Source organism: Tachysurus vachellii, chromosome 5 (assembly GCF_030014155.1).
Source record: "Tachysurus vachellii isolate PV-2020 chromosome 5, HZAU_Pvac_v1, whole genome shotgun sequence".
In the NCBI taxonomy this organism is placed as follows: domain Eukaryota; kingdom Metazoa; phylum Chordata; class Actinopteri; order Siluriformes; family Bagridae; genus Tachysurus; species Tachysurus vachellii.
In genome coordinates this window covers 15635089-15660234 of record NC_083464.1, presented here as the reverse complement: position 1 = coordinate 15660234, position 25146 = coordinate 15635089, and the positions used below count along the sequence as shown (strand labels likewise).

At 38.2% G+C, this 25146-nt stretch overlaps 1 protein-coding gene across 3 annotated transcripts; it reads left to right on the top strand.

Annotated features, from left to right (window-relative positions):
- Positions 1 to 11212: 11212 nt before the first annotated feature.
- eva1ba (eva-1 homolog Ba (C. elegans)) lies at positions 11213 to 25086 on the top strand. 3 transcript variants are annotated; one of them, XM_060869981.1, is made up of 3 exons: positions 11213 to 11475; positions 24204 to 24296; positions 24408 to 25085. In XM_060869981.1, exons 2-3 carry the CDS (start codon positions 24230 to 24232, stop codon positions 24857 to 24859), a joined length of 519 nt encoding a protein of 172 aa, XP_060725964.1. In that variant the 5' UTR covers positions 11213 to 11475; positions 24204 to 24229; the 3' UTR covers positions 24860 to 25085. The 3 variants fall into 3 exon arrangements, with proteins under 3 accessions (XP_060725964.1, XP_060725963.1, XP_060725965.1); XM_060869980.1 differs by lacking the exon at positions 11213 to 11475 and adding an exon at positions 13796 to 14178 and having other exon boundaries at positions 24408 to 25081; XM_060869982.1 differs by lacking the exon at positions 11213 to 11475 and having other exon boundaries at positions 24209 to 24296; positions 24408 to 25086.
- Positions 25087 to 25146: the final 60 nt, after the last annotated feature.

The following is a 25146-nucleotide window of genomic DNA, read 5'->3' as shown; positions in this document are numbered from 1 at the left end:
TGTTTTACTTTATCCCATCTGCTTCCTCTATTAAAAACTAAACATACTAAAATTAGTACTAAGGTTACAAAGAGTCCAAAATAAAAATCTAAGAATGTCAGAAGGAGGTGTGTGTTTGTGTGTGTGTGTGTGTGTGTGTGTGGTGATCCCAGCTGTCCAACCAATGTGCAAAGTGAGCCAGAGGAAACACTATGCTCAGCTTCCAGGAGAGCTGAGAGCCCAGCAGGAAAAAAACGTCAGGAAATGCTCAGCACAGCAGCTCCACTCAGGTCAATTCTTCAGCACTGGGAGTTTAAACAAAATAACACTTTGGCCAACCGAGAAATTATCATTCCATCCATATGGGATCAGGACAACAGCCTTCAAGTGAAATCCAAGAATGTTTTAATCAGTGACACTCTGGAATGTGTTTCAGCAAAGCCAAGTGCCTGTATCCATTTGACTTGAGCAGAAGTGGATAGCTTTCTGGACCTCTAGAGACCTTTTATGTTTCATATTTATGCAGAAAAGAATTTAAGTTGTGGCAGCTGTATATGCGTATTGCTATTACTTTGTAAACTAGTGCAGCTCTAATGTCCACTGTTTACTAGAACCAAATTTCTACATCTTTTTCTATATTGTTCTCACTTTTCAAACACATTAATTTGGTCATTTGAAGCCGTAAACAGTGTCTTTAATGAAAGCACAAAAACTCAAAGTGCCTTTTTATATCATTAATCTCTTCACTGTGGGATCCATCAAACTACTGTGTGTGTATTTATATTTTTAAGTGTTTTTTTTCTTTCCCTTTTAACATTCAACAAGTATATAACAAATAAACCAAAACAAAATGTCAGGGTATACTCCCACATTGAGTTCAGTGTTCTCGAAGATGTTCTGGCTCTGTCCTGACCTGAGCAAGATAAAATGCTAGTTTGATGATGTCAAATTATCATTACTATTTTCCAATTTCTTCTGACTACGTACTCTAGCACACAACAGCAACCAATTGTGGGGGTGAAGGCATAATGAAAAATTCCCTGCAACAGTGTTGGAGGAGTCCCTATGTGAAGGGCGTAAGGGGGATTAATGGGGCAAAATCTATATCACCCAAAATGTCATTGACATACTAATATATATTATATAACGGTCACTAACAGATCCGGCTTTATCATAATTATATTCCACAGGTTTTTCTTCCTCATGGTAGTGCATGTCTTTTCCTTCCTTTCCATTATGCCACAGCATACATCATGTTTGACGCATTTATAAAACAAACAAGCTGAAAGATTTGCTTTGCATCCTGAGTGAGGTTGGGTGTAGACAAACCACTGTGGAAAGATAGTAAAACCAGTTTGTGTATGTGTGTGTTAATGTGTGTGGATGTCTGTGTGAGTGAGATGTTTGTATGAAAATTCATGTATCAATCCATAGCTCCTCTGACTGTGAAGAAAAGGGTTACTGCAGCTTAGCTGAGAATAACAACTTGTAAAGCTCTGTGGCAAACGTTGCTATATTTATTGGTCCCATTCTGGTGCTGCTGTCTTCCCACAGAGCGAAAAGTACATCTATGTGCTCATTATGGTCTTCCATGTGTTATGCTAAATGGTGACGGGCCCTCTGTGGATTTGGCTGGATGGTAGAGGGTGATGGACAGCCTCACTGGGTGTAACTGTCTCTCTCTTTCTTTCTCCCAGTTTCACCACAATGAAGCTTGGGTGGAGTGCCAGTGGCCTCATTTGTTGCCACTTTTGTTTCACAGTGCTTTGTAGGGAGATGTTAGCATATCCTCAGAAGCCACAAAGGAGACATATTTAGCTGGGGACAAAATCTACTGTGTGCATTCCAGTGGCTTGCCACATGAATGTGTAACTTGTTTTTAGGATCCATGGGCCACATTGGCAAGTTCGTTCTTAAATTAAGAGGTTTGTCAGGTGCAACAGGACGATTGGTTATTTTATTCTTGCATTTCACCTCTTTGATGTCACACCATTTTGTACACCAAATAGGGGACTGACGGTATCAATATTATTGTGTCTGTATTTTAGAAACTTTCATGTATTCTTACAATTAACTAGATCTGACCTGAACCAACTGCATACATCTTCAACAAGCAGCAGTGCAGCAGATCCTCATTGTCATACTTTCATATAGTTATGCATGTACATATGAAATTAATATACATATGACATGAGATATTCATTAAATGAATAAGGGGTATTGGGGCTAGATATTCAGTGATTATAGAGGAAATGTATGAAAATGTATGACTGTGAGAATTTAATAGCAGAAGCAATGTGACTATTAATTCTATCCTTTTACTTACTGTACTTTCAGAGCATTTATACAGTACTTCTTCAACTTTCACTATGATTATAATTCAAGTATCTGTTTTTCAGTTTTCATCTTTATTTGACATTTATACTTTGTGTAATATATCATACACCCTGTTCAGTGATATCACACTGGAGTATTAAATAATCACACATCACCTAGAGAACTCAGAGTCTCTGTAATATTATGGAATGCCTGTAACCATAACAAGAGGATAAGCCTGCCCCAGCTCAGCCTGAGAAATCAGTATTTTGTCATAAAGGCCGTGTCTCTGAGGACATTAGAATCATAGTCTGGTGTGACTCATTTTAAAACATGCCGTGGCGATGATGCTGAGGGCCCACAGGCTGCACATTTCTCCAAAACACATTGATTTTCTGTAGATATGGCACTGTAATCATATTACCATTCCCTTTTATAGTCAAATATTAAAATTTAGTCGTTTAAAATTTGACCATTACGATTCATTGAAGAGGGTGAATGTGTCCTGGGAGACAATAGCATTACTATTACTTGGAAATGCATCTCTGTGATAATACGATCATTATATTCCAGCATTTGTATTCTGTAAACTCCCCCTGTCTGGGCAGAGTGCCTGATAGCACAGTGAGAATGGAGGCTGAAATATGATATGTTTGATGATACAATGCATTTGTGTTGAAATTTGGAATGGATTTATATGCAATGTATGCTGTGTGTGAGAGTGTGTTTTATGTACACACTGTTCAGCTTATGCTAACGTTTAGAAAGGGATGTGGTTGCTGAATCTGGGAAAAAAAATAATTATTGCACATATTTAAAATATGCAATGGGGACAATATATCTTTAGAAAACTTCTGGAATTCACAGACGGTTCAAATTAAGAAGCAAAAAATAACAGTAAGGAATCTGTTAAAGATCTTCAGTATTAGTTTGATAAAATCTCTTCCTGCCTTAATTAAATCCAGCTACCAAATATGTAGCGTTTTAAGGTAGCTTGTGTCTGCCTAAGCTGTTTTTGTAATATTTTACTGGGATAAAACAGACAGAGAACGTAGAGCTAGCCTGGGATTTAAAACCGTTATAAATCAGTACCAAACAGCAAGTTTTGAATTGTGTATGGAGCTGAAGCAAATGCACAAACAATTAGTCAGCACACAAAAGAAATACCAGGATTGAGATGTAATACTCCTCTGGGGGAAAATGGAAACACTTTATCTCATATTGTGTAGTAAGAAAAGCAGCGCCCCCCTGTTGCTAGCCAGAGCAATAATAATTTAACTATAACATCTGTTAAACTGCTTCATGTCCTGGTTTCAGCCCTGAACTGAATTTGGAGCTAGAAGATGTTCCGGGTGTAAAATATGCTTTAAAGTCAGTATGAGGAGCTTCTGTTCTGGATTAAGCAGCACATATATAGAGTCTCCACGTTTGACTAGACTTTCTCTACACTAACCTGAGGCAGTTTAGCATAGAAGCACTTGTTACCATGAAACCCTGTTTAGGAACAAAATGAGCACCTTATATTTTCTTCTATATACCGAAAGCCTAGTGGTTAAGACATTGATCTACCAATTGGAAGATTGTAAGCTTGGATCCCAGGTCCATCAAGTTACCACTGTTGGGCCCCTAAGCAAGGCCCTTAATCCTCAATTGCTCAGTTGTAGAAAATGAGATAAAAATGGAAGTCACTTTTAAAGAATTGTTTTCCATATGTGTATGCATGTCTTGTGGTACGACATAACCTGGGAATATGTATTTTTGCCTATCCCTGAAAATCTCTGGAATATCATTTAACTCTGTTGGCTTGTAGAGATGACTTTTTATCTACACTGGAGAAATGCCAGAGTCAATAATGCTTTGGCAGCTGGGAGGAAGTTTTCCCTTTATTTTTTCTCTTAGACAATGTGACAGCTGTGTTTACACATCTTTTAAAGCAGCCACTTACCCAGCTACTTTTGCGTTTTGATTAATTTTTAATCCATCAATCATTACCTCATATTTCATAGGTTTTCTTTTACCCTGGGGATTTGTACATGATAGTAAAGCTACAGTACATATAATTGTTTTGGCTAAAAAATAAAGACAAATATGATAATTGTGTCATGGAATAAAATAATTAAAGATGATGATGCTGCCTGAACTGCTTTGACAGTAAAGTATAAAATAGTCAATTGTAATTCCAGTTGACACTGTATGAAGAGTGTTAGATCACAATTGGTGGAAAATTTGTACTTATACATCATACACGAACTCAGATACTCCCAATGTGATCACGTCTCACTTTTATGCTTGAACTATTTCTGAGTAAAAAGATGGGACTTGGCCGATTTGTCCTTACTGTGGTGTTCATACTTGTGTGTATATAGCTAGAGATCTCTGGCAAATTAGTTGATGAGTTTTTCCATATTTCTGAATTTCAAACTCGGTTCAAGCATATGATAAGTCACCAATAAGAAGTATTCAAATTGCATTATATACACAATGAATTACAAATCATGAAACAGTCATGTATACACTAATTAAATTACAATCTTTGAAGCCATAAGGCCCTCTACATGAATACAATTACCGTAATATCTGCTTTGGAATATAAAAGGAAATTTAGTTACATGTTTGTACTGAATTTGTGTTTTTCTCCCAGAGAGGGCAAAGTCCACATCTTTAAGCCCTTCACGGAGAAGCGTGACTTTTAGGTTTATGGAATATGAAAGAAATGTTCAGTGTATATGCTATTTTTGCATTTGCTTTATATTAATCCTTCCAGCAAAGCATAGAAGAAAAACATTTCCTCTAGTGGCTTATAACTTTTGAGTCATAAACATGTGCGTGTTATGGTTCGGGAGGAAACATGGCAGTGAGTTGTGCTGGGCCAGTGAGTTTGGGGATCAGTGATGCATGAGGAAGTCTGTCTGAGTTCCAAATGGCTGAGTGATCATTTTTGCCTCGCTACCAGCACTAGCGCTGTGAGATCTAAATGTTCTCATGATTCCTCTATGCATTTGCCCTTTATCATATTACTTGTCATTCTCATAAAGCAAACCCGTTTTTATGGTAGCAGTAAATTATATTGATATCATTTTGCTCAAAGCTGACACCACCAGCACAAATAATCTACTTATGAATGAGTTCTTTCTCCATACTCACACCAGCATTGTTTTTTACACCTCTGGAATCATGTGTCATGATGATGTGTAACAGATGAGAAGAGGGGGTGTGTGAGTGGAACCATCTGCAGGGTTCTTTGGTCGGAGAGCACTGGGGGCTCCACACTCCAGCTTCGTTACTCTAAAGCCACAACTTCATATTTGGAATGCAGAGTGTAAAGAGAGCTTGCTTTGGCTTAGGAGCAAAAAGCCTGCACTGACTAGTGGGATGATCAAATTCCACCACTTCTTTTGTTCACACAACCCTGTTCCAAATACATTTGGTTGCAGGTCATTGAGTTTAATGAGCCGTCTACAGTCCTGAGTGCTGAATCTGCAAATCCCACCAATTTGGCAGCATGACCTAAAACCCAATTACTGTTCTTGGCTTAGATGAATGAGGTAACTAATGAAATTCAGCTTGCCTGTGATGAGTGTTAAACAATGTTCTTGTACAAAACAGCATATGACTATTTTAGTGCTTGTGGTACTTATGACAATGATCGGAAAATAATAGTAAGCTGTCATTCTTGTAAATAAGTATACAAAGAAACACAGTATTGTGACAAAACAAATTCTCAAGAGATTTCACAGTGCTGATTATTTATGGTGTGTTAGTATTTTGTTCCAAACTCCAAGGAATCAGTGTAAACAGACTGGCACAACAAATGTAGATTGCACACAAAACAGATGCTTTTTTTTCAAGGGAGCTGTACTTGTGCATTCCAATGTCACAAGCTTTATTACATTAGCCAGTGGATTTTCCAATCCAATATTTAAAAAATACAAAATGCCTTAATGTGAGCAAGAGAACAGCATTTCTTTGTTTTGTGTTAGAAAAAACTGCTTACAATGTGTATAACCTATAAACTAATTACAATGAGTATAATCTTTCTATATTAATATTTACTATATCACACTATTTTGGAACAAAGTTTAATAAGTAATACTGACAACTGATACCCATAACTCACCTCATATAACAAATACATAGTAATGTTTGTGATTTCTTCTAGATGTTGAGAGTCTGGCTACTAGAGTTTAGCTGTTGTTGTTGTCTTTAAACAAAGGGAAACCATTTCATTACAGATGCCATCCTACAAACACAGCCAATATAGCTAAGCTGATATTTTACAAAGTGTTTAGACTACTCACTTGGGCGTATCCAAAGTGATCTGTACCTATATGCCTATAAATAAATTTAATAAATTGATAAATTTCCTCTGAATAAATGGAAATGTAAGTGCATACGAACTACTGATTTTTTTAATTGTAAAACAATATGATGCCAGATAATTATAAATGATCATTTGTGTGACAAGCTTGAACAAATTAACAGAATTTTTATGCTAAAATCTATTTGCGTTGTTGCATTTTTAACATTTAAATGTGATATTTATTTATCGTCAGATTTATTTACTTAGATTTATTTGTTTGTTTGTTTGTTAAAAGATATAGTTAATTTTTTTGTAAAGCATTTTCTTATCTATTTCTTACATAATTTCCTGTTTCATTGCTAATTATTATTGCAAGGCCACATCATATACACTCATGGTAGTTTTCATGTGCTAGTATGCAGCTTATGTTAAAATCCAGTATTATTGACATGGCCTTTGCCTAACAATAAAATATTATATTAAATAATCAACATATATCTGTAAGTCCATGACTAAGCATTATCTCTTGAACTTTGTAAACTGTGGAAGAACTGGACCAGTGGTAAACATGTTAGCACTTGCTTGGGTAAGTGAAGAGCCACAGTCTGCATAGAGGGCAACTAATGATTAACCATTCTTGGTACTGTAGACATACTTATAGAGTTTTTGCGTGCAAGAGAGAGGAGAAGGAGTATATTCAGAAACAGAAGGTTCATTTGGGGCATAATGTTTACTCTGGTGCTGTGCCAGCATCTAAAACAACAAAACTCCACAAAATTCCTCATTGTGAGGTTACAGTACTTCCCCTTTAGAATTATAATAATAAGGTAGAGTTGTATCCAGGGCAAAAGTAATTGCTTACTCCCTACAATTAACGGAATTGCATAGCATTTTGTCTGCACACAACAGTTCACTCATTCAAAGTTTACTGCAAGCTTGCAACACATGTCTTTTAAAAAACACATGCATGTCAAAGAGACTCTGTAATCACTGATGTGGCTTTGTTTTTTCTTTTGTTAAAGTTTTACATAGATTTTAATATCAGTTATGTGTCCTGGTTATGGTTCTTGTGTCAGTACTGTCTAAAACATAGATTTCCAGGCTTTTGCTGAAAGCATTTACTTTGTTGCTTATCAGCTAGCCACTAGGCTTTCAGTCTGGCTGCAGAAACATGTCAAGCATTACTAATGAGTCTTTAAGTTTTAATTAAGGAGAAGGACCCAAGAGACATTAACCCCAACATTATTGATTCGTACAGGGTTAACAACTGAAAGAGCAGGATCCAGTTCCAACAGCATGTTTGTTTTAATGAAGAGGTAGTCAGCAGGAAGGGGGCAAGGCCAGCAGTGCAACTGACAGCGTGATGAGCGAGGTCACTACAACAGCTTGACACAGAGGTGTTCCAGGTGCTCACAGCTGTGTGTGTGTGTGTGTGTGCATGCATGTGTGCACTGCTTTTTGTCTGAGTTCTAACTTGTCTGGATTTCGGGGGGGGAGGGCAACGCTCTAATGCAGTGAAGTTGCTAGCCTTGCTCCTCTCACTCTCCCCTATTATCCTCGGGTTGGTGTGTCCCTGTTATTACCATGATCACAGATCTGACAGCCACAGCTCTCATCACTGCTTCAAAGATAAGTTATAAATCAGAACATTAACTCCTCCTCTAATGCTCTAGATCTAGAAGAAGGGTGGAATGTGTTAAAAGCAACACTTAAATAGGAAAATAGTAGATTTTACATATTTTAATAATAGTTTTAATCCTGGATGATGATTGGATGGCAATAGATAGAACTGTATAAAGCCAAGTTTAGTTTAGTCTTGCCAATTCCCCCCACAGTACTAACTCTCCACTATCACATGAATGTGTTCAGCATCTTTTAAACTACTGGGCAGTGTAACACATTCACAGCAAAGCTCTCTGCCCTATTCTGCATGCATGAACTCACAATGCCCACGGCTGTCTAGTGTTGCACTTATAGACAGGGAAGAGACAGTATGGCTAATTTTGTTAATGGATGGTTTTGGCATGTTCAGGATTTAAGCATACAATCAAACACTTTTCTATTGCTCTACACAGCAGCCTTTGGTTAGAAACTTCTAGCACTGTTGCCATTATATATATATACCATCTTTCAATAATCAAGACAAAGCAATCTGCTCAAACTCACTTTATTTTTATAGTGTACATTCTTTCTTGGTAAATTATTGTGTGTTTTTAAAGAAACAACTATATATTAAGGCCCAACATAGTTTCCAGAAGAACAAGAAACCAGGAAACAGTTGAGCAAAATGAAGAGGTTGGAATAGAAAAATAAAGAAATGAATGGTTACAATGTCAGCTTATGTCCCTTGGGAGTGAGCGCTGAGCTATGAAGTCATGACAGGCAGAACTGTGTCATCAGGATGTGTGGGAATATACAAGTTTGTTTTCCAGCTTGTACACTGTCAGTCATAACCATGACAGCCCATTGGCTCTTATGTAGACATATATAAGCTGTTGTAATGCAGGGCAAAAGGAGAAAATTAATCAAACAAAATAGTAAGAAAGTTGACAAATGAGCATAATGACACCAAAAAAAGGTCAAAAGGCCAATATAAACTCAATTCCTAATGAGTTCTAATTTGTGATAAGTCTTGAGAAAAGTCATTTTTCTACTGGCCTTTATGTGTTCAATAAACAAGAAAGCATGGGAAATTTTGAAACATATACATGGACCGAATTCATTTTGGCAGACCACCATGTTTACATGTCAACCAAATCAGAATGCAAGAAAACATTATGGTTGGGATTTCCATGTGGACAAGAGTGACTCTCAGTTGTGGTTAAGTTGCAGGAATCAGAGTCCTCTTTTTTCTCTGGCCTACAGCATGGATGAACCTCACAAGACTCCCACTCACTGTCGCACCACTGTCTGCTTAGAAAAATGATCATTTATGGATGCACATGTGACTGTTCTGAAAGGTTTCTTCTTCTTCACTCTTTTCTTTTTACCCTTTAGCAATTAGATCTACATTGGTGTATTTTGTTCCGTATCACTTACTGTATGTGTGGATAGCTATTTTTTCCCTTTATAGCAATAATCACAATTGTTTTTCATTTCAATATCTAAACATAGTTTACAAACAAATGTTCAAATGTTGCCTAACCACAAAGCTCACAAAATATATTTATAAGTAACATATGACCTAGAGTTAAGAGGTCATCATTAGTATGTAAGGTGCAGGCCACCATGGAGACCAAATGAAGATTATATATACCTTAGAGAATTCTCTAATGATTTTCCTATCCCCTAAAGAGAATCCCTGATTATTTTTCTCATTATGAGGCATATCACACTAAGCTATATTACTGAAAACATGAATCTGGCAGTCGATGTTGCAGTATCTCTTTTTGAAATAAGATGATAGAATGTTGTTTGTTAAATATAATCCTGCCTATGTGAGCAAAATCAGGTTTCCTGAAGAATCTTTTGGAAGCTGGATTGGAAAAAACAGTACATGGTCAACATTCTTGGAGGTCAGAAACTTTAAACTATTATATCAACATAAGCTACTGATGAAGGATTCACATTCCATAAAATCCTAAACAGTTCTCTTAAATATAGAGAAGCTAAAAATAAATTTTTGTGAGGAATTTCAGTGTATTTAGCCAAATGTATCTGTATAGCGCAGTTCATACATGGAGGCAACCCAAGATGCTTCGCGAAGCAAAAAACAATAAAACAATAAATAATTGTGATATACAATTAGCGTGAAGGAGAAAATCACAAGACATCTGTACAGTGCAAAGTAAAATAAAAAATAAAATATGAGATAAAGTGGTGCAATGCTAGCTGTGAGTGCACATTTAACGGTATAAGATAATGGAGAGAATTAAAAAATAGTCAAATTTGGGATGGATCTTAGGTCTTCTAAATGTCGGTTCCAGCTATGGGTAAAATTAAGAGCTAAATGTAGTTTCTCCCTGTTTGGTGCTGTGTCTAGGCACCATTAATATTTCTGCTTTCATATACTCAGGAGACTTGCGTTATTCTTCAAAAATGGTTATGTCTTTCCACTCACTGAATAAGCTTTTTAATGATTTTATTCTGGATTTTTTATTGGGCCTTGTAAAAATAACTAAGTTTAATTTAAATCTGTGGTTCTTGAAAATAACAAACATAGCGGCTACTCTTTTAAATGGTTGTCTGCAATTATCCTAGAAAAGAAACTGGACCATCTCTTATTGTTCATTTGTAATTACTGTTTTAGCATCAACTTTCGTTAAACTCTTTTAATGGCTTAGTAGCTAAAAGGTATTCAAACAGGAAAATAACCTTTATACAGTATGACTACACATGTACAGTATAATTAGTTAAATAAGCCTGTCTGCCTTGATTAATTGTGATGTTCATTTCTTTTTTTTTTATCTTGCCCAGTTCTTTTATTTTGCATAAACATCTAGTCAGAGTGTATTCTTTTCTTCACTTTATTTTTTCAGTACATTGCACAGGAGAAGCATGCCTGCCTGTGAATGTGATGAACATTTTAAGTAATCCTGCTGCCCCTTGCCACTCCCAGTCCATCATCACACTCACTCACATTTAAACTTCACTCCATTCCACTCCTCTCTCCGTTAAGGAAAGAACACTGAAGTCTTTTACTGGTCCAGTCTTGGCACTATGGGAGCATTGCCGAACATGGACAGACCACATCGGTCCCCCTAAGAGATTTCCTGTCTTAGCCCTCCTGTCTAATACCAAACAGACTTCTCCTTCTGCATTCGATTTCCTAGCAGTCATGCCAGGACTCTTTCTACGTTCACCAAAAACAGCATTGGAGAGCAGATCAGCATGGAGCTCTTAACTAGCTCACTCTCCTTCTACAATAACATGGGATCCATGTGAGTGGAAAAAATATTTGTGTTCTTAAGAACACCAAGCCATGAATTCTACTTAAAGGTTGCATTCCTCTGTCAGGATATCTTCCAAATAACACATGTTCCACCCAAAAGTTTCGAAAAGAGTGGACTTACTAGAGAAAGAGGTTAACTGGCAAAAACTGGTGCTTCTTTATATAAGACATATTCAGTTGTAACTGTAGAGAGATATATTTTTGTTGGGTGGGTTTTTTAAATAACTCAGTTCAAAGAGCCAGGAATCTCAGTCCTAATAGACTGTGGGTTAAAATGTTCTAAAACTCCCACATCATTAGCACTAATGTTGAAATTTTGATGTTTGTTGAGGTGAGCCATGAAAAAGCATTTGTTTATATTTTTATGCATTCTTGATTAAGTAGAGAAATGGAAAGCCTTCGACAAATGTTTGGCATTTTGTAGAGATTTATTATCCCACACTCATTGTTCCACTCTTACTGTTTCACAGTGCACACTGCAAATACAATTATACTGGTCAATTTGCAGAGCAGTAGATGGTTAAAGATTTAGTAGAGTTTAAGAATTTAAGTTTGCAGTAAGAGGTGCAATGTGCCAGATGTATAAACTTTTTTTGTTTTAATATACCACAAATCATTGAGGTTAAATGTTTTCACTGAAGATCCTGAGAGCAGTAATTTTATGCAGTGTTATGTTACATTACATTATTCATCTTCAATAACAGTTTGATACTTGTCAGGGTTTAGGGGATATGAATTCTATATCAGGAGCACTGAGCATGAGGCACACAATGAATGATATACCAGTCCATCAAAGGGCATTATGCAAATACACCTAGGGATGATTTATCATAGTCAGTCCACACTATATGTTGCTGCTCTGGAATTATTAACTAAAGCCTTCATTTATTTAAGACCTATATACCGGTTAAGCATTTACCTCATTTCACCTTGGGTTTGGAACCTCATGAACAAGTACTGTCTTGTTTCACCTCCCACATCCACCACTCATTGTATCTCTTACTGAGACAGGTAGACAGTATTGAAAGATAATGTTCTTTTTTCTCCTTTCAAAAACCACTTTCCATATTCATCAGCAGAGTCAAGATACAAGGAATGCGCAAGCAATCATTCTGTGACTCTAAAAGGGAGCATTGGGTTTATGATAAGTAAGCCATGACAGCCCACAAATCCCCAAGACTATCTCATATCTCCCTTAACCCACACTCCCCATTAGCATTTTACTTGAGTGTAAATCAGCCTTGGGGACAAGTGGACATTTGCCAGCCAAGAGAAGCTTCAACTTAGAATGCAATTGGGAAGGGAGAAGTCCAGAAATGTCTTTCCTGGAACAAATGGAGAAATACTGTTAGAGCCTTTCATTTCTCTCCTTTCTTCTTCTTGGTTTTTTTAAAAAAAAAATGTATTTTTTATAACCTGACTGCAAGCTCCAAAAATATGTTGAGGAGGAAATTAAGGTGTTTTGATAGGACCATACCAGTATAATCCTTGTGTGTTTATTCTAATATTGTCTCATCATAAATCCTACAACCAATAAAATTAAATATCTTGCACTTTTAACTTTGCTTTACAGAAAGGACATTTCAAGGAATAAAACAATATAGTTAATGATCTTCATAAGAACCATTTGCTTACAAAACAAATATAATTATTCCTGACCTTTGTAGACTGTTTTAAATGGTGGTGCTTAAATTATGGTAGCAAGGTAGCTCAGAGTGATGCAAAGGTGGACTTGCTCATGCATGCATGCTCCTTACTTTAGGCAAGAATGGTCAGGTTTCATGTCTCACTTAAACCTGCATGGGGGCAACAGTGGATATGCACAGATTAACACTTCTATGTAGGTTTTCATTCAAGTTAAGTTAAATGCTTCTAAATATATGCCTGAAGAGCATTATTATTATTATTATTATTATTATTATTATTATTATTATTATTATTATTATTATTATTATTAAGGATATTTTTACTGATAATTTCTGTGCTCTTGTAAGGATAGGACAATTGGTTTGAATGTGTTTTCATCCTGATATCGATGGCTCATTACAGAGATATACTTGTTGCTTGAAGCAGATGGAGAGAAAATGTATACAGCCTTTGTTGAAAACAACAAAGAAAGCTTGTGTTTTTACATTTCAGAATACATTTGAACATGAACACACCCATTTTAGTCAATGCTTTAGTCATTCCCTTGTACTGGGGTATGTTATTCGGTGTGGAAAATCTTAGTTAATTGGTCTCTGGTTTTCTTTTTCTAACTGTTTCCTTAACAACACAAAAAGCCTCCCCCTTCCCTGCTTTCCTTCCCCCTCTTCCCAAACCCTGCCCATTTTTATACATGTTCCTCCTTTTTTCCCCTTTTCTCCCGTTGCTGTCTAACTGGCTATGTGACACTCTTCCTGCTGTTTGTGAGGCACGATTTGGAAGGAGAGAAATCTGTCATTACGGTCTAGCCGCTAGAGGAAGTCACCACCTCTGGGCTCTTGGAAAGCAAAATTAAACCCTTCAAGTATGCTTACCTAGAACAGAGAAGACCATGGATTGGATGTTCCACTAGGAGTGTATTGAACAGTGCTGGATGGTTGCAATTAGGAGAATCACTACAGTGTTTGCATGGAGTGCTAAATTTGTGGGATTAGATTGCTGGATAAAAAAGATTTGCTGGATATTTATTAAAAAAAGTTATTCCACGGTGAGTGATTTATTTATTTTTTTTATCTTTAAGTGTGTTACTGGCTCTTGGCATGTTAGTGTAATGTTCTGTATGTGTTTAGAGGTAGTTCAGTATGAATGTAACATCCTTTTTCTAACATTATTTGTTTTTCTGAAAGAAAACATGGAAACATTTCACTTTGGTTCATAAAATCTGATGTTAATTCAGAGATTTGAAATTACAACTGTTGTATGCGATTTGACTTTTGTAAATGCAGTGTTCACAACATCTCTCTTAGTTCAGTGCACAGAGCCCCAATATATGTTATTTTAAGCGCTGCATTTCTGTTAGAAATTGGTGAAATGTTAGATGCATGTGTTGTACTCCATCTTGCAACATTATTCTGTTAAAACTTTACTACATCTGAATTAATAATATGGTAATATGAAGAGAAGATCAGATGGTGAGACAATGTAAACGTACATCACTTTTTTATACACTTATATTTAATCTAAATGTAAATGCCCTGTTTGTTTTGACATTCTTTTTTCCTGATAAAAGAGTCGAGATAAGCTCTACATCTGCTTTTTGTTTTGGAATGGTTGACTTGTACCAAAACCAACTTTCTGAAAGCACCCATATCCTAACCTCAGCACTGTGTGATTTCACACTGCTTGTCTCTGGTGCAAGATTTTAACATGCTTCATGCAGATTTCAATAACCCATAGATCTGTTCTTATTCTTAAACTGCTTGTCTAAATTCCTTCCATTAGCACCATTCTTGCTAATGCACCCTCACTTTTGTACACACAGTGAGTGAGATTTCAATGATGTGACAAACCAAGGTGGCCAGAAAAAGAGATCTTGACATCTGTACAGCCTCGTCTGACTCATGTCATTATATGTGCTTGAGCTAAGATGAATAAAACCAGAAGATCGTTCCTTAATACAAAGTTTAAGAGTTATACATTCACCTTGAGCCCTAAACATCCTTGTTCACTGGTGGCATGTTTTGAACCTGAAGGTGGCTTTTAGCCTACCCCAAACTGTTTTTCTTCATTAAAAGTAATCCAAACACACAGTAAATTATTATGTGCAGTTTTGCATGCACTCACTTTGTCCACTTTGGTTTTCACCATGTTGTATGGTTTTCTGGAAAGGCGTGCCCATGTGATGCGTCCTATTCAGGGTGTGTTCCTGCCTCATGCCTAGTGTTCCTGGGATAGTCTCTAGATCCACTGCAATCCTTACCAGCAGTTACTGATAAAAATAAATAAATAAATATTGTGCTTTCATTGCCACTAATTTTACATTAATACATCGTTACACTGTTTAAGAAATCTAGTCAATCATCTTTTGAGGGAAGTAGTTCATTAATATGAAGACTGATATGAAGACATGCATAACACATTATGATATTGTGTTTTTTCTGTGGCCCCTGTAGACTAAATGATCTGCAGTTCAAACCATGCTCTATTTGTGGAAGTTGAGTCTAGGCATTCCCAGAAGTTACTTTTCCCTGATATTCACTCTGCAAATGTAACTACAAGACCATACAAATAACCTTCTTCCTAATATTTGTTGTACTCCATTTACATGTGTGAAATAGATGGGAAAATATAATATTTATTTGACTAATGGAAAATTTATGTCAGATTTGGGTTACAAGTCTCCATGGGGATATATAAACTGAGGAATGCAAAGCCTATTCAAGATTTGCTAAATATCCGTAGCTATCTCCATGGAGTGAAAAGGGAGTGAGGTGTTTTGACATTCACATTAGAAGTGTGAATATGGCAGACCGCAGGATCTATCATTCATGGAGCCACTGACTAACCAAAATCTATTAGATATAAGATTTTAAATAATTTTACAAATCAGAAAAGCTATTACAAAGGAAGGTGGGAGGCTCTATCTGCAGATTAACAGCATCCGGCTTTCCAGTTTGACATTATTCTCTGTGTTGAGTTTCTGTGCATGTTTTCTGCATGGGTTTCCACCGAGCTCTTTAGTTTCCTCCCATTATATTCTGGATTTGGGTTAACAGTGCACCACTGGTGCAATGTGGATTGGGTGGCAGTCGAAGGCTGGGGCCTCGGCGACCCAATCCCCGGACACGGAATCTGGCTCTAGGGACATGGAATGTCACCTCGCTGGGGGGGAAGGAGCCTGAGCTGGTGCGGGAGGTTGAGAGATACCGACTAGAGATAGTTGGGCTTGCCTCCACACACAGCTTGGGCTCTGGAACCCAACTCCTTGAGAGAGGCTGGACTCTCTACTACTCTGGAGTTGCCCACAGTGAGAGGAGGCGGGCTGGTGTGGGCTTGCTCGTAGCCCCCCAGCTCAGCAACCATGTGTTGGAGTTCACCCCAGTGAACGAGAGGGTTATTTCCCTGCGCCTTCGGGTCGGGGATAGGTCTCTCACTGTTATTTGTGCTTACGGGCCAAATGGCAGTGTAGAGTACCCGACCTTCTTGGCGTCTCTGGAAGGTGTGCTGGAAAGTTCTCCGACCGGGGACTCCGTCGTTCTACTGGGGGACTTCAACGCTCAAGTGGGCAGCGACAGTGACACCTGGAAAGGCGTTTTTGGGAGGGACGCCCCCCCCGACCTGAACCCGAGTGGTGTTCTGTTATTGGACTTCTGTGCTAGTCACAGTTTGTCCATAACGAACACCATGTACAAGCATAAGGGTGTCCATCAGTACACATGGCACCAGGACACCCTAGGTCGGAGGTCGATGATTGACTTTGTGGTTGTTTCATCTGACCTCCGGCCGTATGTCTTGGACACTCGGGTAAAGAGAGGGGCGGAGCTGTCAACTGATCACCACCTGGTGGTGAGTTGGATCCGATCGCGGGGGAGGAAGTTGTACAGACTTGGCAGACCCAAACGTACTGTGAGGGTCTGCTGGGAACGTTTGACAGAGTCTCCGGTCAGAGAGATCTTCAACTCCCACCTCCGGCAAAGCTTCAACCAGATCAGGCAGCCGATAGGTACCGGAGGGCCAAGCGAGCTTCACCCCGGGTGGTCGCGGAGGCAAAAACTCTGGTCTGGGAGGAGTTCGGTGAGGCCATGGAGAAGGACTATCGGTTGGCCTCGAAGAAATTCTGGCAAACCGTCCTGCGCCTCAGGAGGGGGAAGCACTGCCCTGCGCACACTGTTTACAGTGGGAGTGGGAATCTGCTGACTTCGACTGGGGACATCCTCGGACGGTGGAGGGAGTATTTCGAGGTTCTCCTCAACCCCACCGACATGTCTTCCACTGAGGAGGCAGAGGCCGAGGGCTCAGTTGTGGACTCGTCGATTCCCCAAGCTGAGGTCACTGAGGTAGTTGAGAAGCTTCTCAGTGGCAAGGCACCGGGGGTGGATGAGATCTGCCCTGTGTACCTCAAGTCTCTGGATGTTGTGGGGCTGTCTTGGTTGACACGCCTCTGCAACATCGCGTGGTGGCTGGGGACAGTGCCTCTGGACTGGCAGACTGGGGTGGTGGTCCCTCTGTTTAAGAAGGGGGACCGGAGGGTGTGTTCCAACTACAGGGGGATCACACTCCTCAGCCTCCCCGGAAAAGTCTATGCCAGGGTACTGGAGAGGAGAATTCGGCCGATAGTCGAACCTCGGATTCAGGAGGAACAATGCGGGTTTTGTCCTGGTCGTGGAACACTGGACCATCTCTATACCCTCGCCTGGTTGCTGGAGAGTTGCTGGTTGCTGGACCATCTCTATACCCTCGCCTGGTATAGGTTGCTGGAGAGTTCATGGGAGTTTGCCCAACCAGTCCACATGTGCTTTGTGGATCTGGAGAAGGCATTCGACTGTGTCCCTCATGGTGACCTGTGGGGGGTGCTCTGGGAGTATGGGTCCGGGGCCCTCTGCTAAGGGCTGTCCGGTCCCTATATGACCGGAGCAGGAGTTTGGTTCGCATTGCCCGCAGTAAGTCAGACTTGTTCCCGGTGCATGTTGGACTCCGGCAGGGCTGCCCTTTGTCACCGGTCCTGTTCATTATCTATATGGACAGGATTTCTAGGTGCAGTCGGGGGCCGGAGGGAGTCCGGTTTGGGGACCACAGGATTTTGTCTCTGCTTTTTGCAGATGATGTTGTCCTGTTGGCTTCCTCAAATCAGGACCTTCAGCGTGCACTGGGAAGGTTTGCAGCCGAGTGTGAAGCGGCGGGGATGAGAATCAGCACCTCCAAGTCCGAGGCCATGGTTCTCAACTGGAAAAGGGTGGCTTGCCCCCTTCAGGTTGGTGGAGAGCTCCTGCCTCAAGTGGAGGAGTTTAAGTATCTTGGGGTCTTGTTCACGAGTGAGGGAAGGATGGAGCGGGAGATCGACAGGCGGATCGGTGTATCTTCTTCAGTGATCTGTACACTTTGTATTCTAGACTCACTCCCCATTACATTATATTTGTGGCATTTGGTAGATGCCCTTATCCAGAGCAACTAACATTCATCTCATTTATAAATCGTAGCAACTAGGGGCTAAGGGCCATATTCAGGGGCCCAGCTGTGGCAGCTTGGTGGTCTTGGGATTTGAAATCACAACTATTCAATCAGTAGTCCAACAACTTAACCACTAAGCTACAACATCCCACAGGGAGCAGCAATGGATCGTGGATTGGCAATGGATTGTGACTGTGGTCCATAGAGTCTTTGCATAGAACATTTTAAGACAAATGTTTAACTCATTATATAAAAAAATGTAAAAACTGTAAAAAATATTACAAAATAAATAAATAAATAAATTGTAATGCACATCCTGTATGGTGTATACCAGGTCTTTCTCATATTAAATTAAATTAAATTTCCTATGATAAATATGTCTGTTCATAAAAGTCATATGTAGAAACAAGAATGCAATGAAAATGCATATGCACTCATCTAGACACATATATGATATTAGACCAGATGTGCTAGGAGCTGATCCTTTTGGATGCTTATAAAGTAATTTTAAATGGCTTGGTGACAGAAGCATCTGGCTGTAGATGCTTTACTTAATTAGGTTATGTACTGATATTGATCCTCTTGTCATTATACATTTTATTATTATTGTAATTTGATTCATTTGTATGATGTTCGTGTGTATGCTCAAATGTATGGCTGCTATTTATTAAACCAGCATGAACTGTGCTGCTGTCTATCTTGGCCAGGACACTTTTGCAAAAGAGATTTTTAATCTTAATGTGCTTTTCCTTGTAAAATAAAGGCTAAATAAAAATCTTTAAATAAAGGGAGCTAATGACCCAGAGTTACAAATAAGCATACCCAGTTTTTGTATATGTTTGACACGAAGTGTATAAAAGAGCAGAGTAGTCTCAGAGTATTAGTTTGGTCTCTGCTCACCCAGCTGCCATGCAGCTTCAGGGTCAGCCCCATCTTGTGTGTAAGGGTCAAGGAGCTGATGGCAACCACATGTCTGACTTGGTTCCAAGTGAAATACCACCCTCACAAGAAAGCCACTGGCAGAGCTCAGAGTATGTGAACCACCACAAACCACCAGCGCAGCATGATCTGTATTCTCTCCAGTCAGTAGTAGCCAGGACTGTAAAAGTATTCAAATGAAAATCATGAATCTAATGCTTCTGCCATGGGCCTCTACTGAATGTTTTTGCAGGTAAAACAGTCTGTCCTTGTGTTGCAGAAATGTGTCCAGGTTTATTGAGTGGAAAGTCACCCTCAGCACCACTGTGGTTTCAGGCAAAAGCTTGAACTTCAATTTAGCTGTTTCTTACATATTGAGTTGCTTTGAACTCAGTTGGTAGTCAGATGATTCTAACTGGCTTGTGGAAGACATAGGAGACTACATGTGGATATGGCTACAAATAGTCTACTACTGAACAGTTCGTAACCATTCGTACACCGTTTGATAATTTGTTTTCTCTTACTACTTAATTATAATGTAAGATTTAATAAAATCTCAGCCATACTTACTTTGCATGTTCAATTTCATGTTTTTTTTTGTTAGAAGGGAAGGGCAGCAAATACATGGTGAAAAAAAATTACAACTAAAATAAACAGTTAAGTTTAATACAGATTCCAATGTGATAGTACTATAAGGTCAAACTCTAATAATATGACAAATATAATGTATAATTCTAATAGCTCATTAGGAATATGATATTTTTAGCAACTCAGTGGTTGCAGTAATAAAGAAAATAATTCATTGTGCTTGAGAGCGATATCACTGCATCAGAAATACCAAGAATGACTAAACATTAGTTTTCACCATAATTCTTACATTCAGTTACCATTCTAACACACTGAATAAATTCCACTTATACACAGTTATAATGGCTATCATGGCTCTATGAGGGAGTCATGTGGTCAGATCTTTACTGAATGATTCATGCCCTCTGTTTTAGCATCTTTAGAAAGGGGAGCTTCTGTTCTGTGGCTTAGAGAAGAAATATGTCTTTTTTTGAGGCTGCCCACAAACAATTTATGGTTGTTTATTTATATATATATATATATATATATATATATATATATATATATATATATATATATATATATATATATATATAAAATTATATATAAATATATAAAATTATATATTTATCTTTTTAAATATATAGACAACTTAATAATTCACACCAAAATCCAAAATTCTAAAGTGAAAGAAAAAAGGCTATATATATATATATAGTTTTTTACAGAGCACACACAAATAAAGTCACAGCATTGTGTTGGATGTAGACAGGGGAAGGAAATGCTATTGTGGTCTTCATATTGTGGGAAGCAGCAAAAATATCACCTGATATGACAGTCCCAGGACTTCCCCTGCTGCTCCTCCTTTCACACACAAAGCAAACATCCCAGCATCCAAAATAGAGACTGGCATTTTCCCGAGACCTATTCTGTGTTTGCCTTGGAACTGATTTGAATAGTGATAGTACCTTGGTCATGGCTGTTTTTCATGTTGATTTTTAATATATTGCTGTTATGAGAAAGATAACTTTAACAGATTATATTAATTACTGAGTAGTGAAGATCAAGCTTACTGTTGATGTTTTATTTCTTTTTTAATATCATCGATCAGAGTGGGCATATTGCATTACAATGTTAAGATGTTTTCTAACCTTGTAGCAACATCTGTTCTGCATAAGCAAATTAGGTCAAACCAAGACAAATCCATGACTATACCTCAGTTATTTAGCTGAAGGTTGGGCAGCAGGGGTCTGTTAATAATTTCCTTCCCATGGGAAAAACAAAACTGAAGCAAAACATCAGGGAAGGTTAATGAGTGTTTTGTTAGACTTTAAACAATGCTCTGACTGCCATTATCTTCCATTTACAGATACCAGGGCACCACCCAGGATTTAGGTACTGCTATCTAAGATTTCCAGCCAATAAAATATGGCAAGACCTGTGGAGTGCAGCCTCATTCCTTCATTATTTATATAAACTTGAATGTATATAAGTTTGGCAAACAAGTATTCAAGTATAGAAACTGAAAAAATCTATAAATGTCATTTTCTGACTATAATTGGTTGAAATATAGTTAGCTTGATGTATGGTGGTGCAGCAGGTAGCATTGACACCTGACAATTCCATTGTTATCTGTTCCATCCTGCGCTTTGGGTACTGACCATGTGGAGGGTTTTTCATGTTCTATTGTTGCCTTGTTCTATTCTTATTCTATGATTGTCCTAAAACATTCATGTAAGTGAATTGTCTTCGCTAAATTGCCCCTAGGTGTGACTGAGTCTTTGAATTTGTATGCATTGTGCTCTGCAATATACGGATGTATAAAGGATACGTTACTAAAGATGAATGAATAAATGAATGAATGAATGAATCAATTAATGAATCAGTGAATGAATGAATGACAATTTGTTTAATCACTTCAACCACTAATACAGCTTTTGCTACCGGCCTTATGCAGGGGACCTGGTGACCTTTTACCTAATAAAATGTCTAATTAAATATCTTTAAAAAGCCCTTAATTTATTGAATAGTTCACTGTGTAGTTTCCTGTGCATTCTGTAATGCCTCCAATATCACTGTTGTAGGCAAGCATCTGTGCCAGTATAGACACCACTGACTAGATGACAACAAGATGGTGTGTTGTATTTTTACTTCTGTGTATTTGTTAGCTTTCATTATTAGGAGAATATACAAATTCACAATGGTAGGATGTACTTGAGTTGGTAGGATGTACTTTCCACTTCTCCTGATGCAATGGTGACCTCTCACTCAAGTAAACACTGAGTAAACTGAAACAGAGATTTTCAATAGTCAGCAGGATCCAAATCTGAATAGTACAGCCAAAAGGCTCAGTTAAAGCAACTTGTGCTGGCAGTTCCCATCAGCTCCCCTCCAGACCATAAAACACCACTTTGATTCTCCACAGAACCTGCTGCTCTATGATTTGTATTTCTGTCCTCATTGCTGGCAACTGAAAAAATTGTGGCACTATTATTCCCTGCATAACTAAAAATGTTACTGAGCTTTTATATACTATTTTCCGGAATATGAATGTTGGAATAGTTCTTTTATAATATCTTACAAGTTCTCAGTGTAGGTTTGGGTTCAGGCTTTGGCTTATCCTGAAATGTCCATAAGTCCAGCTTATTTGTTTGCTTTTGAATGTGGTGTGGTATGTTAACTGTGCATGTTTTATCCGAAGGACCTAAGCAATCAGATGCTAGAAAAACAGATCCAGACAGGGTGAAAGGCCAAATTTACATACTTTTGACCTTTTTTATTTGGTTGGTTGGTTGGATAAATGTAATAACTTACACATTTTCTAATAGAAATTGTAAAAGTTTTATTTCAAAGCTGCTGAGTAATTTTATATAATAAGAGTAAGATAATTACATGTATAGATAAAGCTATATATAAAACTTTTTTATAAAGTTTTGATACAACCTCCACCGTTAAATGTGCTATACAAATAAATTTTAACTGTATTGAATAAATGCAATAGTTAATATTTGCTGTTTTGACAACATAGCAATACATTTCATATGAATTAATAATGGAGCCCCAGTGCCTCTCTGTCCATGCACTGCAATGAGGGGCATTGAAAACAATAGTGAGTAGGGGTAGAAAGGCCAAAATCAGTAGGAAATTCTATGTGAATCTGATGGATGGGGAAAATGTGTGAGGGTTAGACAGGAAATCTGGTAAGGCCTAGCAAGCAGAGTCCTTGATAACCCCTATTAAAAACTCTGCCAGTAAGACCACATGACCTGAAGCTGCATATCCTGTGACGTAATCTCCCTAGTAGTGTGTTTGGACTGGAGCCAAATTTACCATCATAGATCTGGGAAAGGAATGGAGACATGTTGGCTTAATAAAGCTAAAATCACTCTAAGCATGGTTATGCAGGGTGTTGTTTTATTTGTTAATAGTAAACTTGATTTTATGCATGTTAACCATATGGAAATTGATTCAATCCCTGAACAGGATTAAAACACAATGGAACCAAACAATCCATTGATGAAACAGGAGTATGTCATTGAGGATGTGTCAGTAGATTGTGTCCAAAAATAAAAATTCAGCCAGCAAATAACCATTCATCTGCCTTCTAGATACAGGTTACAATTCATGGAGATTTTGTAAAGGAAAGTACTTTTCTTGGCTCCAGCCAAAAGTGACCTCAATGACCGCGATTAAAATGTTTCACTTGTGTCCAATGGTCTGAAGAACTGAATACTTGAATTAAAGTCCCTTTTGTCTGTAAGCCCCAAATTCCACTCCCATATGCTCAGAATAAGATGCTCACATACAAGTGTTTAGGACACATCAGGGACAGTCTGTGTGTCTCTTTCAGCTATCAGTGAGATTAGGTTAATACACCTAATGAAAGAATAGCTGTGGATTGGTGTGGTGAAAGTAGATGTTCTCCCTGTGTATGTGGGTTTCCTCCGGGTTCTTCAGTTTCCTCCCTGCTTGGCAGACTGGCTTTAATATATTACTGTAGGTCAATATGTACAGTATGTGCATGGTGCCCTGTAATTGACTGGAATCCTATCAAGAGTATATCACTCACAACCAGTGTCTCCATGATAGGCTCCATGCTGGATAAAATGTAATTAATGTGTTTATGTATTCACCTATTAGGTGTGAAAGCTCAAGATAAAGTCAGGATGGACGCTAAAAGGAAAGAGATGGACCTTTTGAGTAACAGCATTGCTGCCTATGCTCACATAAAAGGTTTTGTATTAGTATTAATCATCAATTATCAATAAATCATTTATTGCACTTTATCAACCAGTATATTGAATGTAAGAAGCTCAGTTATATATGTATATTTTCACTTTTCAGATAATCCTGAGAAATTTGGCCTGTACTTTGTCATTGGTGTGTGTTTTGGCCTGGTGCTTACCCTTTGTCTGTTAGTAATACGAATTTCCTGCAAACCTCGCACTATGCCTGCACCACCCACTCCAGAGAGAAAACAGCTGAAGGACTTTTGTGAAGATGATGAAGATGAAGATAGTGATGAGGAGGAGGAGGAGGAGGACGAAGACGAAGAGAATGAGGACAAAGTAGGAAATGTGGAGGCTACAATTACCAACTGCAGCACAGAGATCCCCATGACCAACCACCATAGCACATTGGATGGAAATGTGAATGTTTTTACCTCAGCAGAGGAGCTTGAACGAGCCCAACGTTTAGAGGAGAGAGAGAGGATCATCAGGGAGATCTGGAGAAATGGACAACCAGACATCCTGGGCACAGGAACCAGCACAATTGGACGGATGCATTACTATTAACATTTATTAATAATGAATGTGGTCCTAGCACAAGACTTTTAAGGAAAATCTTGGACTCTAATGTATTTAGAGTGTTCAAGTCCACAATGCAAATAAGTGGCAAGCACACTTACTCCACAAGAGCATATTTTGGTGCTTTCTGATCTCTCACTCTCTCCCTCTCTCTCTCTCTCTCTCTCTCTGTCTCTCTTTCTCTCTCTGTATATATATATATATATATATATATATATATATATATATATATATATATATATATATATATATATATATAAAGCTTTTTCAGGGTT